Source organism: Carlito syrichta, unplaced genomic scaffold, assembly GCF_000164805.1.
Source record: "Carlito syrichta isolate Samal-C Ts95f unplaced genomic scaffold, Tarsius_syrichta-2.0.1 Scaffold303335, whole genome shotgun sequence".
Classification (NCBI taxonomy): Eukaryota; Metazoa; Chordata; class Mammalia; order Primates; family Tarsiidae; genus Carlito; species Carlito syrichta.
In genome coordinates, this window is record NW_007247431.1 from 162725 (window position 1) to 181333 (window position 18609).

The 18609-nt window shown below is 38.4% G+C and overlaps 1 protein-coding gene across 1 annotated transcript in view; it reads left to right on the forward strand.

The window, feature by feature from the left end:
- Positions 1-18609, forward strand: part of LOC103260770 (ran-binding protein 17) — a gene marked incomplete at its 3' end in the record, with an annotated part of 71652 nt that overhangs the window by 43153 nt on the left and 9890 nt on the right. The window contains exon 8 of the mRNA XM_008058424.2: positions 1049-1131. Within this exon, the coding sequence (XP_008056615.2) occupies positions 1049-1131 (83 nt within the window). The remainder of the gene's footprint in view (positions 1-1048; positions 1132-18609) is intronic.

An 18609-nucleotide genomic window follows, 5' to 3' on the forward strand; every position in this document is an offset into this window, starting at 1 on the left:
TGAAAATTTCTTGTCTCAGAAAATGTTGTCTATATTTGTCTAGAATCCAGTGTGAATTTTGCATATGCGTTTCTTTAATCAGGATTTGTATGCCAGCTGTCAAATGTGCATGATAATATTTCTGATAGATTATCATTGTACTTTATACTAAAGCATTTTGAAAAGGCATGGAAAAGCAACAATTCTATTCTTGGCAAACAATACTTTAGCAGTGTCTTCACTTTTTGAAATATTTTTGCTAACCCTTTTTAAAATATGCCATTATTTTTTGAAAGCCAAAATGATGTTAAAAAAGCAAATGCTTGCCTTGGGACAGTCTTCTAGGTGGAGAAAAGAGAAAAAGAGAGAGAATACTACATCAGGATGGCATGTTAGTCCTTTACCCTGTTCATACTATTCCTCTCCTCACCCCACCACTACCACCACCACCACCACCTAGAGGAATCAGGGAAGTAGAGCTCCCTGTAATTTTCCTCATAGAACTTCAGAGATTTGTTTCTCTTTACTTATGCTATATGCAGTCAGTGGAAACTGTTAATATAACTTAATGTGTTTGCAATATGCTAGAAGTGGCAGATGATATGCACATGTGTAATATTAAAGGTTCCTGGATTTCCTACCACTTTGTTTTTAAAATGTGTGTCAAGCACTATAGGAGATCTGAAATGTAAATATCTATATCTATCTCTCACTAAATATATGGCCAAGTATTTATAGAAGCTTACACATACACAACTGGAGTTTATTATTATTATTATCCACCAACCACTGCATGAAAAGTGATGGGGCAAAAAATCTGTGATATAGGCTGTCAGGATATTGTTTTGACTGATAAAAAATGAACTATTTGAGTCAGCAAATCATCTTAATTGTCATATCATTATAGTGAGAAAATTAGCACACATTTTATCAAAAGTTGAATGAAATGACACTTTAAGAGATAATTATACTGTTGCTGCTTCTAGTAAATGATAATGCTGGACATTTTAAACCTATATTTGGTTTCTTAATCTGCACATATAATAAAGATTTTTGCTGTATTTCTTAGATCCCAGCGTTTGAATTTTGATGTATCATCTCCTAATGGAATTCTTCTCTTCAGAGAAGCTAGTAAAATGGTTTGCACTTATGGTGAGTATCTTTTTCCATATTTGTCTCTGCAATATAGTTTTATCTCTTTGGAGGAAAGAAAGATGTTAGTTATTTTGTTCTTTTGAACATTCATATCTGTGTGAATTTATGAAGTAGGTAATAGAAGTGTGAAAAACCAGGTAGCTATCATATTGGCATCAGGAGAAGTAAGCAGAATGCCTTTGACTGCAAATCATGCCTGACCAACCTGATGAATTTCTTTTGGATAAAATTGCAGTGTCAGTGGATAAAGGAAATATACTAGATAGAATATTGAAAAGTTATGGCATACTCAAAATTGCTCAAAGTTATATCAGGAAGCTTGCTATCTTGGCTCAAGGAATGCTTAGACCAATATGTCACTGAATTTTGGTAAAGTATCCTTGTAAAGAGCAATAAATATTTTATTACAGGAAACTTTTGGTCACTGCACCCCAAAAGCAGAGTTCTGTAGTAAAGATTGTCTTATGCAATTATAGTCCAAGAATTTTAGAATTTGGCTTACAGTTTGGACCTTACAACTACTATAAACCTTAATACTTGCATTTGAAGCCAAATCTGACAGCTTCATCAATGAAATTCTCTACTCTCTGAGAACTTTATGTAGACAGGGAAGGTGGATATGATAGATAAGAATTCTCTATAGGCCAAGCTTGGTGGCTCAGCCTGTAATCCCAGCACTTTGGGAGACTGAGGGGAGTGGATTGCCTGAGCCCGTGGGTTTGAGGCCAACCCGGGCAACTTGGCGAGACCTTGTCTCTACAATAAATCAAAAATTAGCCTGGCATGGTAGTGTGCTCCTGTAGTTCCAGCTACTTAGAAGGCTGAGACGGAAGAATCGCCAGAGTCCAGCAAGTCAGCGCTGGGGTGGCCATGAGTGTGCCACTGCATTCCAGCCTGTGCGACAGAGTAAGACTCTGACTCAAAAAAAAAAAAAAAAAAACCTCTATAATCTAATTTGATACACACTGACTGACTGTCATCTAAGCTGGGCTCTGTGCAGTGTACTTCTTCCTGAGAGATGCTTCCCTGTGTCTTTTTCTTATCTTCGTTTTTCCCTGTTCTTACTTTCCCAAGTCAACAGCAAACTCTGAGTATATTTGGTCTAGAAATTACCTGTGATTCTCATATTTTTTTGAGTGCCTAGAAACAGATTTTATAGAATCTTGTAAAGCTCTTTATTTTAAGTGTGTGTGTGTGTGTGTGTGTGTGTGTGTGTGTGTGTGTGTGTGTAAAAACCACCATTGTACTTTGGGAGGTTAGGGTGAGAGGATTGCCTGAGACCACGGGTTCAAGACCAGCCTGGACAACTTGGCGAGACCTCATCTCTACAGTATATCAAAAAATTAGCCAGTTGGCATGTGCCTGTAGTTTCAGCTACTTGGAAGGCTGAGGTGGAAGGATCACCTGAGCACAGCAGGTCGAGGCTGTGTGGTGGCCATGAGCATGCCACTGCATTCCAGCCTGGGAGACAGTAAGACTCCGACTCAAAAAAAAGAAAGTATATTACTTTTTTAAAAGTAAAAACCTATTAAAAAAAAAAAAGGAGACAAGCAGGTGTAGCAGGTGTTCCAAAGTGTTTTTACTTAAGCACAAAACACATTCTGGGGCTCTGATCTGTATACATTTTAGACCTCCATTTAAAAATGTTTAGTTTGGCCAAACACTGTAGCTCACACTTATAATCCCAGCACTTTGGAAGGCCAAGGCTGGAAGATTGCTTGAGCCCAGGAGTTCAGGACCAGCCCAGTCAACATAGCAGGACCCTGTCTTTATTAAATAAAATTTAAAGATTATTTAATTTAATTGCATTTTGGTTTATAGAATTTGAGATTTTTAGTGTATGTAATCCTGTGTAATCCTCACATAGTTAGTTTTCTGGACTTTTGCTGCAATGACTTTGTCTTTGTCAGTCCCAGTATGGGATTGGATAGCTTTTGAAGCCCATAGATTTGGCTTTATTCTGTGAGATTTCTTTCAGTGTTATGCAACCTACAGAAAGCACTTATATAAAGACAGTAAACTTGTACTCTTTCTTATTTTCATCAGTACCTGTGACGTGTATACCTGTTTGAAATAAACATTAAAATTATGTAAGGTAGAAATACTTTGCCTTCTAGAAGTAAAAATTGATTTCTTTTAAAGTCTTCTAAATATGGTTTGCCATATGTTCGTGTATATTTAATTCCTTTCAATTACTTAGATTGGACCTTTTCCCAAAAACGGTATGACTTTTAGAAAAAAATATCATTTTAGGAGAGTAAAAAATCTGAATACCAGCTAAAATTCTGCACCTCTTTGTGGCTATTTTTCTCATGTATAAAAGTAGGAATAATAAATACCTATTGACCAACCTGCCTATTTAGGATTAAGAGAGTTAATTGAGCTACTTTGACTAAAATGCCTGGCACAAGGAGTCTCATGGAATAGATACTCACTGCATGTGCCTCTCCTGAACCCATAGCCTACCAAGCCAGCCTTCTTTGGGTAGGGATTCACTGACCTATATCATTATTTTGTTCAGCAGTGCCTCCTGCTTGAATCACTCTGTCCTGCTTCCTCTATCCATAGCCAGTGCTGAGTTTTTATTTTCTCAATTTTTTTTTTTTTAAGTTGTAGTCTCACTCTGTCGCCCAGGCTGGAATGCAGTGGCACACTCACGGCCACCCCAGTGTCGACCTGCTGGGCTCCAGTGATCCTTTCGCCTCAGCCTTCCAAGTAGCTGGAACTATAGGGGCACGCTTTCATGCCCGGCTAATTTTTTATTTACTGTAGAGACGAGATCTCGCCCAGTTGCCCAGGCTGGTCTCAAACCCGTGGGCTCATCCACTCACTTGGGCCTCCCCAAGTGCTGGGATTGCAGGCTGAGCTACTGAGCCCAACCTTTTTCACTTTTTTAAAGGAAATGTCAGTGTATGTATAAGAATCTCTTAGTAACTAATCAATCTTTAGCTATGCAATTATTAGATTCCTGTTACCATTTACAGTTGTGTTGCTTCTGCTCCTGTTTCTGGATCTTTCTCTCTTTTTTTTTTTTTCCATTAACTGTATTTTTCTTTGGGGGCATGTTTACTATTGCATTGGGGCTGATAAGAGAAGTTTACTTCCTTTTCCAGCGTCACTGGCTCTCTAGAACACAATGTATGTCCAGCAAGTAACACTGAAAGGAATCTCATAGAACAGTGCTAAATATGTGTTTAGTCCAAAAGCTATCCAATCCTCTCTTGGGTTGTCTGGCATAAACAAAGACCTTGCAGCAAAAGTCATGAAAATATGTGAGAATTACATTGAAGAGGGAAGAGGAGGCAGAGGAGAGGAAGAAAAGGAAAGGAAAGTAGAAGTGAGGGGAGAGGGAAAAAAGACAAGATTTTCAAAACATTCTTGAGAAGAAAAGCCAGTAAGGCATTTTCTTTCTCTGAAGAAAGGACTAAGAGATTAGAGTCAGGCTCTGGTAGCTTCCGTTTTGTAATGAACTCTTACGTTCCTACATCAGACCATTTATCATGCATCACCCTATTGAATCCTCGAGGTAGGCATTATTATATGCCAGTCATTAGTTATATGACCTTGGTTAAGGTCCTTAGCCTCTCTTCAGTTTCTTGTTAAAGAGGAAATAATACTTACCTTGTAACATGGTTTTGGGAATTCAATTGGGAAAAGTATGGAAAACCTTGAAACCAGTTACGAAATTGAAACTCATAAAGGTTAAAGATTTTGCCAAATATTACACAGCTAGCAAGTAGTTAAATTGGAATTTCACCCAAAGCCATTATGACTTCCATAGTTTTTACTGCCTCTTGGGAGTTGACACAGGATGATTGTACCTTGGATATTTATGATGAAACACTATTCTTTAAAGTATGGTGACATCTATCCCAAGCTTAAGGGAAATCAAAAATTCAGTAGAAAAATGTCCTTCAACTGTGTCACCAGTGACTTTGACATGCACTTCACATAGAATAATAGAGAAATGTCTCCTAACCTCCAATGATTCCTGTATTGTCCCCCATCAGCCAATCTGATTTGTCTGTCTTTACCTTATATAATGTTATGTTATTCATGCTTTTACCTCTGGAAATTCTAATCTGCACATTGGAAGGTACTCCTATGGTTGCCGTCTAAGAGTCTGGAAGGTGAGTTAAAGAGTGAATGGGAGGACAGAGAAGAACCAGCATTATTTATTTATTTGGTAAGCCAAGATAAAGGGAGGGGAAGTCCATGGAGGGAAGAGGCTAGAACGTTCTGTGTTCCCTTCTGTTTTCAACCTCACTGGGTGTCTTCTTAGCCTCTCATGGGCAGTTTTGGGTAGTCAATGATTAGAGCAGTGCAGAGGGGAAAGGACTCATTTCCAAATGCACCAGACTTGCTATACATTTTGTGGAGTACCTTCACCTCACTGCTCTATTAGACTGGCAGAAAAAATAATACTTTTGATATGCTGTTTTATTTATCTACATTCTGTCATGATATACTTTGATGTAAGTTTTTAATTTTGCTTCAGCTCTCAGCTGCTCTTGCCGTTACAGCTCAGGGTCAGCAATGAGGTTAGCCACAGTAGCACAAAACAATTTCCTGTTTGTACAGCCCAGGTAACATTTGGATGGGGATTAAATTTTACCACATTTTCTACAAGCCCAAGCCTATTATTTCTAATGAGTTTTAAATTGCTTCAAGAACATGTATTTCAAAACTTAGTGCTATGATCCATTCAGCCTAAGCAACTTAATAAAAGACATTTCTTTCTTAAATTTTTGGTTAAAATGTTACATGCAGTGTAATAAATGTTATTACTTTGGAAACCTACTTCTCAGTTTTAAGAACTGGATGTTTTTTATGCTCGATTTCCATTTGTCTAATCTTCCTTTCCCATTGCCTCTGGGTTCTGGTATCTTTAGTGACATCTGTTGGTTGAAGAGTGCACAGAAGGGAGAAATAATGACTATTTTCATAAGACTGGCCAAAATAGAACTGCTTTTATTCTTTCCTTAGGCACCTGATTTAAGAAAGCTCAATGTATAAAAATGGATAGACCAAGCTATGATTATTCACTGTACATAAGAATTTATATCAGGGTTCTTTAAAGTAGTATATGCTCCAGGTATATTTAAGGTATAACATAATATGCATCAATTGTATTTTTGAAGTGCTGTACAAGCAACTGTTACTCATTGCAACCTAGATAACAGACCAGTGATTTTCACACTGAGTTTTACAGAGCCATAGAGGCCTGTGAAAGTATCACAGAGACCCCCAGAAAAAAGGGAAGAGAGGACCCCACTGCCATTTTGACCTGATCCACCCAGCTATTTAGTTACACTAGATTTGTCTGTAAAAGGTGTCATCTGTTAAAACATTATTTTTTAGTTGAAGTCTCACTCCGTTGCCCAGGCTAGAGTGCAGTGACACACTCACGGCCACCCCATCATCAATCTGCTGGGCTCAGGCGATCCTTCTGCCTCAGCCTTCCAAGTAGACGGAACTACAGGTGCATGCTACCATACCTGGCTAATTTTTTGAGATATTGTAGAGATGAGATTTCGCTAAGTTGCCCAGGCTGGTCTCAAACCCATGGGCTCAGGCAATCCCCTCACCTCAGCCTCCCAAAGTGCTGGGATTACGGGCTTGAGCCACTGCCCCCAGCCTATTAAAACATGTTTTAAAGAACTTGAAAATTGCTGGCATGTACTGATAGAAGTGTTTTAAGACTTCTTAAAACGACTGTGTACAGGCATGCCTCATTTTATTGCTCTTTACAGAAACTGCATTTTTTACAAACTGAAGGTTTGTGGCAGCCTTACCACTGAGCAAGTATATCAGCTCTAGCATGAGCTCCCTTCATGTCTCTGTGTCACATTTTGGTAATTCCTCCAATATTTCAAGCTTTTTTATTATTATATCTGTTATGGTGATCTGTGATCAGTGAGTTTAATGTTACTATTGTAATTGTTTGGGGGGCATTACACCATACACTTATAGGACGGCAAACTTAATTATTAAATGTGTGTGTTCTGACTGCCCCACTAACCAGCCATTTCCCATCTCTCTCCCTTTCCTCGGGCCTCCCTATTCCTTGACATACAATATTGAAATTAGGCTAATAATAACTGTACAGTCTCCTATAAGTGTTCAAGGGAAAAGAAGAGTTGCACATCTCTCACGTTAAATAAAAAGCTAGAAATGATTAACCTTAGTGAGAAAGACATCTCAAAAGCCAAGATAGGTCAAAAGTTATGTCTCTTGCTCTAGTCAGCTAGGTTGTGAATGCAAAGAAGTTCTTGAAGGAAATTAAAACTGCTGCTCCAGCAAACACACAAATGATAAGAAAGGGAAACAACCTCACTGCTGATATGAAGAAAGCTTTAGTGGTCTGGGGATCAAGCTAGTCACAACATTTCCTTAAGCCAAAGCCTAATCCAGAGCACGGCCCTAACTCTCTTCAGTTCCACAAAGACTGAGAGAGGCGAGGAAGCTGCAGAAGAACAGCTGGAAGCTGGCAGAGGTTGGTTCCCGAGGTTTTAGGAAAGAAGCCATCTCCATAACATAAAAGTGCAAGGTGAGGCAGCAACTGCTGATGGAGGAGTTGCAGTAAGTGATCCTGAGGGTCTAGCTATGACAACTAATGAAGGTGACTGCACTAAACAACAGATTTCCAGTGTGGATGAAACAGTCTTCTATTGGAAGACGCTATCATCTAGGACTTCCATGGCTAGAGAGGAGAAGTTGAAGTCTGGTTTCAAAGCTTCAAAAAACAGGCTGACTCTCTTTTTGGGCCTAATGCAACTGGCGACTTGAAGTTGAAGCTGATGCTCATTTACCATTCCAGAAATCCTATGACCCTTAAGAATTATGTTTACTCTACTCTGCAGATGCTCTACAAATGGAACAACAAAGTCTGGATGGCAACACATCTCTACAGCACAGTCTACTGAATATTTTAAGCCCACTGTTGAGATATATAGTCTGAAAAAAAAAAGTTTTATTTCAAAAGGTTATTTATCATTGACTATGTACTTGGTCACCCAAGAGCTTTGATGGAGATGTACAAGGAGATTAATATGGTTTTCATACCTACTAATATAGCATCCATTCTGCAGCCCATGGATCAAGAACTAATTTAACTTTCAAGTCTATTATTTAAGAAGTACATTTTGTAAGGCTATAGCTGCCATTGACAGTGATTCCTCTGGTGGATTTGGGCAAAGTAAATGTAAAACCTTCTGGAAAGGATTCATGGGAAAAGATTAAAATATCAACATTAACAGGAGTTTGGAAGAAGTTGGTTCTAACCTTCATGGGTGACTTGGAGGAGCTCAAGATTTCAGTATAGGAAGTAACTGCAGGTGTGATGGAAATAACAAGACACTTAGAATTAGAACTGGAGCCTGAAGATATGACTAAACAGCTACAGTCTCATGATAAAACTTGAAAGAATGAGGAATTGCTTCTATGGATGAGCAAAGAAAGTGGCTTCTTGAGATGGAATCTACTTGTAGTAGAATAGACAATTGGTGTTGAAATGACACAAATTTAGTTTATAAAGCAGCAACAGGGCTAAGAGGAGTGACTCCAGTTCTGAAAGTTCTGTGGGTCAGATGATCTCACACAGCATCGAATGCTACAGAGAAGCTTTTTGTGAAAGGAAGCCAATCAATGCGGCAAATTTCATTGTTGTCTTATTTTAAGAAAGTTACCTCAGCCACCTCAACCTTCAGTAACCGCTACCCTGATCAGTCAGCAGCCATCAACTTTGAGGCTAGACTCTCCACCAAAAAAAAGATGACAACTCACTGACTCAGCGAAACACTAGCATATTTTAGCAATAAAATGTTTTTAAATTAAGGCATATACTTTTTTAGGCATCAAGCATTATGTCATTAATGGATTATAGTACAGTGTAAACATAACTTTTATATACACTGGGAAACAAAAAAATTTGTGTGACTCACTTTAATGGGATATTTGCTTTATTGTAGTGGTCTGAAACTGAACTCAAAATATCTCTGAGGTATACCTGTACATACATGTAAATGACTACAAGAGCTGAAGAATTATTGGTCTTGAAATAACTAGAGACTTAATAAAATGTCACCAAGAAATAACAGTTCTTGAGAACACATTATCCAGGCACCTTGGATATGGTCTTAAATCTTATCAGCAACTCGGGTGGGACATGTGAAAACAAAGTAGCGATGAGTAAAGTTGACAAAAGTCTTGTGAAGGCAGCAGGATGATCAACTTGAGGATCCTAACACCAGGATCAGTTGACTTACAAAAGCAAGGCCTTGAGGGTGATAGCTGAAGAAGTGCTTAGAATTCGATGGATTACTTCACCCATGCAGGTAACATTTATTGAGCATTTACTGTTTCTGATGCTGTGACAGATAGGAAGATAAGACACACACATAAAGAATCTTACCTGTTCCGTTAAGGAACTTGTGTATGACAGGTGATTCAGACAATTATGACCTATTGTGCTTTGTGTTATACATGACAAGTATTTGGAGTGCTATAGGAACCCAGAAGAGATTCTGACTGGGAAACTGAGGGTTCAGAGAAGGCAGTATTTCTTGGAGTAATAAGAATAGGACCCAGAAGTTTGAGAAGGGCATTTTACAAAGAGAACAGCTTTTACAAAGCATGTAAATAAAAAACCAGTATGGTCTATTAGGAAACTGCAGGGATTTCAAAATTGCTGATGTCTTAAGCTAATGTGAGAAAATTTTAGGCAATGAAGTTAGAGAGATAAGAGAGGACCAGGTATGAAGTCACTTCTGGGTCAAAGTAAGGAATTACAACTTTTTCCTTAAGTTAAGTACTAAATGATTTTAAATAAGGTAACATCATATTTATAGTTTTGAAAAAACACTTTGATAGCGATATGGTAGGTCAATTGTGTAAAGCAGGAGGAAAAGGGACAGAATTCATCATTTAAATTATCTTACAGTGTTAAAAATAATTAATGTCTGCTCTTTCTTCCTTATCTCAACATGATTTCCTCCTACATGATATGATTTTTCAAAATTTATTTTGCCACACAAAGAAAAGTATACCAATTCTTGGGCAGTTCTTTTTTAAAATAGAGACATAGTCTCGCTATATTGCCCAGTCTGGTCTCAAACTACTGGATACAAGGGATCCTCTTACCTTAACCTCCCAAAGTGCTGGGATTATAGGCGTGAGCCACTGCACCTGGCCATGTTCTTGGGAATTTAGAGAATTATTTGTACCAGATTTATAGAATTTATAAAATTATTTCTACCAAATACTACTCTAAAGCTATGCATATAATCATTGCCATCTTCAATTCACAGTTTTGTTGTTGTTGTTGTTAATATTCAATCTGGGACAAAGACTTAGTCCAACATCTAATTTTATTATTTGTGTAAGAGATCACTTAAAAAGTGTTTGTGTCTGACTGAGAGACTACATAATCAAATGAAAAAGGCCGGGCACAGTGGCTCATGTCTGTAATCCCAGCACTTTGGGAGGCAGAGGCAAGAGGATTGCCTGAGCCCAGGAGTTCAAGACGAGCCTGGGCAACTTGGGGAGACCTTATTTCTACACTAAATCAAAAAATTAGCCATATGTGGTGGCACACACCTGTAGTTCCAGCTACTTGGAAGGTGGAAGGATTACCTGAGTCCAGCAGGTCATGGTTGCAATGTCCGTAAGCATGCCACTACACTCCAGCATGGGCAGCAGAATGAGACTCAGACTCAAAAGACGAAAGAGAGAAAGGGTGGGGGGCATGGGAGGGAGGGGGAAAGGAAGGGAGAAAAAGTTATACTGACAGCTACTAATTATACGTTTAATTAAAATTGCTTTCACTAATAAGAAAATACATATAGTAAGGAATTACAACATATATATAAATATATATAAGTGTATGTGTGTGTGTATAAGATGAACAAAAACCTCTTTAAGCTTTAAATACTGGGAATTACTCATTTTCCTTTTTTCAGTTATTTGGTATGACTCCATGGAAAAGCAAGAATCACAAAAATGTCCATACCCTTTATAAACTTGTATTTCTATTTTTCTTTTGAGTTGGAGTCTCACTCTGTCGCCCAGACTGGAGTGCAGTGGCCGCTCCCAGCCACCGCCGCCTCGATCTGCTGGGCTCCGGCGATCCTTCCGCCTCAGCCTTCCAAGTAGCTGGAACTACAGGCACATGCTACCACGCCCGGCTGATTTTTGATTTAATGTAGAGTTGAGGTCTCGCCAAGTTGCCCAGCTGGGTCTCAAACCCACTGGCTCAGGCAATCCATCTATTTTTCTTCTAAGGAAATAATCTAAAGATAGAGGACAGCTAACTACATTTAAAGATCTTTTATGTTACATTATTCATATTTGTGAAAAACTAGAAAACACTTCAAGTAGCAAAATGCTTAAGAAGGATACATCAGTTCAGTGAGATAATTTGCAGCCATTAAAAATTACATTTTAAGGCCAGGCTCAGTAGCTTACACTTGTAATTCCAGCACTTTGGGAGGCAGAGACAAGAGGCTTGCCTGAGCCCAGGGTTTTGAAACCAGCCTGGGCAACTTGGCAAGACCTCATCTCTACACTAAATCAAAAAATCACCCAGGCATAGCGGTGCCTGTAGTTCCAGCTACTTGGAAGATTGAAGTGGAAGGCTCACCTTAGCCCAGCATGTTGTGGCTGTGAGAGCCGTGACTGTGCCACTGCCACTGCACTCTAGTCTGGGAACAGAATGATACGCTAACTCAAAAAAAAAAAGTATATATATATGTGTGTGTGTGTGTATATATACATATATACACATATATAAAGATTAGCTGACTTATGAGAAATACTTATATATAATTATGTGTAAAAGTAGAATTCAAATTTTACCTATGCTCTAGAGAACATACAGCTTCTATATACATGGTGACAATTGAAAGAATAAGAATTTTGGATGGCTTCATGGAAAAGCAAGAATCACAAAATGTCAATATCCTTTATAAACTTGTATATTTGTTTTTCTTCCAAGGAAATAATCTAATTTTCCTATACAGAAAAATTGAAATAGTTTGAAATGTTGGAATTGTGAGTTAATGTTTTTAGCATTTTGATATCCATTGATATGCTTATTGGAAAAGGACATTTAAAAAAACAATTTATTTATAAAAAATTATTTTAAAACGTATTTTTTCACTGCCCAAAATAGTTTTTGAACTCATCAGTTTTTATGCCTTTTAGTACTTCTGCCATTTTTTGTTTCACCTCTTCCACACTGGCAAAACGTTTCCCTTTAAGGTCTTTTTTTATCCGAGGAAACCAAAAAAAAAAGTCACTCAGGCAAGATCAGGTGAATAGGGAGGGTGGGGCATGGGAATTATTCCATTTTTGGTCAAAAACTGCTGAACTCTCAGCATGCTATGGACTGGTGGGCTCATAAATCACCCATCATGAAATACCCAAACGCATTGAAAGAATCTACAAAAAGAAAGTCAGTGAAGCCGAACACATCCTGTCACAACAATGCTAGTGGTACACTTACCTAGCAGGGGAAGCCTGTACTATAAGGCGCCCATCCTCCAAAAGATAATTATGAGGCTTTTGGTGTCATCCTCGTAAAATAACTCGTATGAAATATTGTATTCAAAAAAGAAGTAAAGCATACTTAAATATATAATTAAATTATTGGGCTACATTAACTCTGAGAGTTCTGAAACTGAATTACATCAGTGCTGAAATTCTTTGTTACTGATTTTGCCATAAAATTAAGGAAGGTATGTCACCCCAGCAGCATGGAACCACCATAAAGATATAGCCTGAGGTCCTCTTGTACTGTCACATCATTTTCTATCATTGTTTTTCTGTGCCCATCATTTTCTTTCCCATCTTTTTTCTTCCAAAATAGAAATACCTTTTTTTGCTTTTTTTTTTTTTAAATTATACAATAACACACTTGGGAGGGGGGTGGAATCTAGCAATGGTAGGCTGTAGGAAATAAAAAGGGAAAATCCCCCATTATCCAGAGGTAATCATTATTAAAATGTAGTGTGTGTGCCCTTCTGTACTTTTTATGCATGCATGCATGTATTTTTCCAAAGATGATATGACAGTATTCTTGCTATTGAGTAATTTGTTTTTTACTTATATTATGGCCATTGCTTCATGTTAATATATATAAATCTACCTCATCTCTGTAAACAGCTGCAAAGTATTCCATTTTATGTTCATGTTATAACTTATTTAATTAATAATTTATTGCTGAGCATCTATTTTTTTCGTTATCACACAGAGTGTTTCAGTCAGTAACTTCCCACATTCAACTTTTATTCATTCATAAATATGAATGAGTTTTATTCATTCAACAAATTTGTATTGTGAATAATAGGTATGATTCCAGGCTCTTTGGATACATCAGTAAGCAAACCAAAAATTTTAAAAAAAAAACTAGTAGTTAGAAGATAATAAGTGCTATGAAAAATAAAGAAAGTAGGTCAGGATAAGGGGTATCTAAGTCCCAGGAAGTGAAGCAACAGAAACTCACTCATTGCTGATGGGAATGCAGAATGGTACAGCTACTTTAAAGGGCAGATTGCCTTTTTTTTTTTTTTTTTTTTTTTAACAGAACTAAACATGCTTTTACTGTATGATCTAGTAATTGTGCTCCTTGGTATTTACCCAAGAGAGGTGAAAACTTATGTTGGCTGCTCATATGTCTTGAGAAGTGTCTTTTCATATATTTTTGCCCACTTTTTAACAAGGCTGTTTATTTTTTTTCCTTTCGGCATCTTTGAGTTCCTTGTAGATCCTGGATGTTAGGCCTTTGTCAGATATACAGTTGGCAAATGTTTTTTCCCATTCTTTGGGCTGTCTTCTTGCTCTCTTGATGTTTTCTTTTGCTTTGCAGAAGCTTTTGAGTTTAATGAGGTCCCACTTGTCTATCTTATCTCTTATTTCATGGGCATTTTCAGATAATGTGAAAAATTGCTCAGCCTCACTAATCATCAAAGAAATGCAAATTAAAACCACACTGAGATACACCTAACTCCAGTTAGGATGGCCATCATCAATAGCAAAAAACAACAGATGCTGGAGAGGATACAGGGAAAAAGGAATGCTTCTATGCTGTTGTTGGGAGTGTAAACTGGTACACCTCTGTGGAAAACAGTGTGGCAATTCCTAAAAGTTATAAAAATTGACCTTCCACATGACCCAGCAATCCCCCTTCTGGAAATATTCCCAGAGGAACTCAAATCATACAAAAAAGTTACCTGCACATGCATGTATATTGCAGCACTATTCACAATAGCGAAAACATGGAACTAACTGTGCTGCCCACTGAAAGTGGACTGGATTTTAAAAATTGGTACTGATACATGATAGAATATTACACGGCCATAAATAAGGACAAAATTATGAACTTCGCAGTAACTTGAATGAATTTAAAATCTATCATATTCAACAATCTATCACAGAAACAAAGAACTGCTCTCACTCATACGCAAACAGTGAACATTTATCATAATACTATAAGGATTGGCAGTAGCGGGAAACTGCCAGGGGAGGGAGGAGGTTGGGCACATAACATCAATAAGGTTACCTGGTTTCAAACCAGGTGAAGTGGGGACCGGGAGGCTAAAATTTTACCTGTCTGAAGACCACCTATGTACCTAATCCTGAATTGTGCCCACATCTTTAAAATAATCAAATTTACACAAGGAAAAAGAAAAGGCCAGGTGCGGTGGCTCACGCCTATAATCCCAGCACTTTGGGAGGCCAAGGTAAAAGGATTACCTGAGCCCACAGGTTCAAGATCAGCCTGGGCAACTTGGTGAGACCTCATCTCTACAATACATTTTTTTTTTTAATTAGCCAGGCGTGGTGGCGTGTGCCTGTAGTTCCAGCTATTTGGAAGATGGAGACAGAAGGATCACCCGAGCCCAGCAGGTCGAGACTTCAGTGACCATGAGTGTGCCACTGCTTTCTAGCCTGGGTGGCAGAGGAAGACTCGGACTCAAAAAAAAAAAGAAAAGAAAAGAAACCTTAATGTCACCCCCAATCTCTTTTCCACATACCTCCTATTGGTGTTTGAAAACAATTTTTTAATTAAACCTTTTTTTTTTCTTTTCTTTTCTTTTTTTTTAGTTGGAGTCCCACACTGTCACCCTGGCTGGAGTACAGTGGCACCCTCATGACACCCCTAGCATCGACCTGCTGGGGTCCAGTGATCCTTCTGACTGAGCCTTCCAAGTAGCCATAACTACAGCCACATGCTACCATGCCCAGCTTTTTTTTTTTTTTTTTTTTTATAGAGACAGGGTCTCATCATGTTGCCCACTCTGGTCTCTAACCCACAGCCTCAGGCAATCCTCTCTCCTCAGCCTCCCAAAGTGCTAGGATTACAGGCTTGAGCCACCGTGCCTGGCCTGAAAATTTTTTAAAGTTTAATTGAGATAAAGTAGAGTAGTAGAAAAAATGTCAACCTCTGCTAGGAGCAAATTCCAGCTCTGTACAACAAAATAAAAATAAAAACAAGTTTTCAAATGAAAAAGAAAACTAATGTTCACATAAAAACATGCATACAGGCCAGGCATGTTGGCTCACTTCTATAATCCCAGCATATTGGGAGGCAGAGGCAGGAGAATTACCTGAGCCCAGGCATTCGAGACCAGCCTGGGCAATGTGGCGAGATCTCGTCTCTACAATAAACTTAAAAAGTATCTGAATGGGGTGGCACATGCCTGTAGTTCCAGCTACAAAGGCTGAGGCGGAAGGATCGCCTGAGCAGGTCGAGGCTCTGGTAGCTGTAAGCGTACCACTGCATGTATAAAAAACATACATACAGATATTTACAGCAGCTTTATTCTCAATTGCCAAAACTAATTTTCTTTAATAGGTGAGTGGATAAATGGACATCAGTCATAACAAATGTGCCATTCTAGCGGGGGATGTTGATGAGGGAAGCTGTACGTGTGGAGGCGAGTGGTATATGGAAATCTCTATACCTTTCTCTTAGTTTTGCCGTGATCCTAAAACTGCTTTTAAACAAATAGTAATAATGTCTTTTTTAAAAGTACCAGGCATTAGGAACATGTTGTATTATTAGAATGTTCGAGGTAGGCCTCATTGAAAAGATAACTTTTAGGCTGGGCTTGGTGGCTTATGCCTATAATCCCAGCACTTTGGGAGGGCGAGTTGAGAGGATTGCCTTAACCCTCAGGTTCGAGACCAGCCTGGGAAACTTGGCGAGACTTCATCTTTACAATAAATCAAACAATTAGCCAGGTGTGGTGATACGTCCTGTACTTCCAGCTACCTGGAAGGCTGAGGCAGGAGGATCCCCTGAGCCCAGCAGGTCGAGGCTATGATGGCCAGGAACTTGCCACTACCCGCCAACACACACTTCCAGTATATGAGTTCCAGTCATGTGACTGTCTCAGAAACCATTTCAGGCTGAGGAAATAGCATCTTCTCTGAACAACAGCAAGGAGGTCAATGGCTGGAGCAGAGTGAACAAAAAGGAGAATAATAACAAGAGCAATGTATATGTGGCTTGTAGACCACTATCAGGACTTTGACATAAACTTAAGTCAAATAGAGGACTTTTAAAACATTTTGAGCCCGAGTATGATATGCTATGACTTAAGTTTTAAAAAGATCATTCTGGCTGCCATAATAAGGAAGATTATAGAGGATTAAAGGTATAAGCAAGAAAATTAGATAAGGCAATATTGCAATAATTCAGGCAAGGTTTGATACTGGTCTTGAGCAAGCAGTGGAGCTGGTGAGAAATGACTGGATACTGGTTATGTTTTGAAGGTAAAGCAAAACACATTTCTTAAAGGATTAAATGTATAGTAGGAGAAAAATAATGTAGTCAAGGGATTTGGGCATAAACAACTGGAAAGAAGGAACTGTCAACAACTGAGAGGGAAGGAAGGCTGAGATGGGTGGGAGGAATCGAAAGTTCCATTTTAGTTATGTTGAACTTGAAATGTTGATTAGATGTCCAAGTAGAGATGTTGAATATGGATTTGGATATATGAGTCTGGAGTTTGGAAAATAGGTCTAGGGAGCCCATTGACTCTTAGATGGTATTCAGAGCTGCAGAACTAGGGTAAGATTACAGGGGGTGGGAGAAGAGTATAAATATAGAAGACTTAGGTTTAAGTTCTCGTGTAGTCCAGTGTTAGGAGGGAAGGAAGAAGAGGAGGAACCAGTGAAGAAGAGTGAGAAAGAACAAACACTGAAGTAAAAGAAAATCAGGAAAATGTGTCTTGGAAGATGAGGTGGTTGCCTATGTCAAAAGCTACTGGTGAGTCAAGTTACATGAAGAGTGAGAGTCAACCATTATATTTAGCAACAGGAAGGCCATTTGTAAACTTGAAAAGAGTACTTTCAGTAGAGTGGGCATAAAAGAGAATGAGAAGAGAAGTGAAGACAGTGAATTGAATTTTGTCACAGAGAAAAACAATAGCTGGGTAAGTAAAACCAAGCGAAAGTTTTGTTTTGTGAAAGAGATAATAGCATGACTTGTATTCTGATGAGAATGATCTAGCAGCAAAAAAAGATTGCATAATAGAGAAAGGGGAAAATTGTGGGTGCTTAGTTTTTAAGCACATAAGAAGAACTGGGAGCTAGTTGGATATGTTGACGGACTAGCTTTACAGAAGGCAGTGTATGTGAGTGCAGGTGCTGGTAGAAAGTAGTGAAAGTTTAGTATTAAGAGTATATTTTCAGCAATGGATTTACACTTTTTTATATTTTTAATAAACATTACCAAATTGCTATGTAGAATGGTTCTACTAATTTTATATTCTTAACAATTTGCTTAATTTGCCACATCCTTATCAGCACTGCGTTGTTTTAATCTTTTTCGATCCAAAAGGCAAATACTGCGTTTTCTCCAGGCTTCGTGGCTTCAATTCTGTCCCAAACCATTTACATCCAGGGACCCTTGGCTGGTTTGCAGAGAGACAAGAATAGGTTGAGTGACCTGAAGTAAAGGAACGTCCACAAGCTTGCAGTTTTCTTTCCATAACTGTTCCAGTGATGAATGAAGACATTCAACCTATATAGCTGTCAGCTAAATATCAAATTCACTTTAAAACTTTAGAAATTAAAAGGAGAAAAGAAAAGGTACATCAGTGTAACTGATTGGTTTTTTTGTTTTGTTTTGTAAACATATTTTAAAATTGTGGGGTACAGTTAAGGGTTAGGTATACAAATATGTATTGTTCAGGCACTCTTGTTGATAAGGGGTATCTCCCTGTCCCCAGACAGATATTGACCACCATTAATCCCACCTCCCTTCCCCCCTACCCCCCCCCATGGTTTTCCGCCACTGTCAATCCTTTTCTTATAGTATTATGATATATGTTCAAGGTCCACTATATGAGTGAGAACATGTGATACTCAGATCTTTGTTTCTGTGAGAGGTCACTCAGTATTACAGACTCTAGTTCCATCCAGGTTGCTGCAAAATTCATGATTTTGTTCTTTTTTATGGCTGCGTTG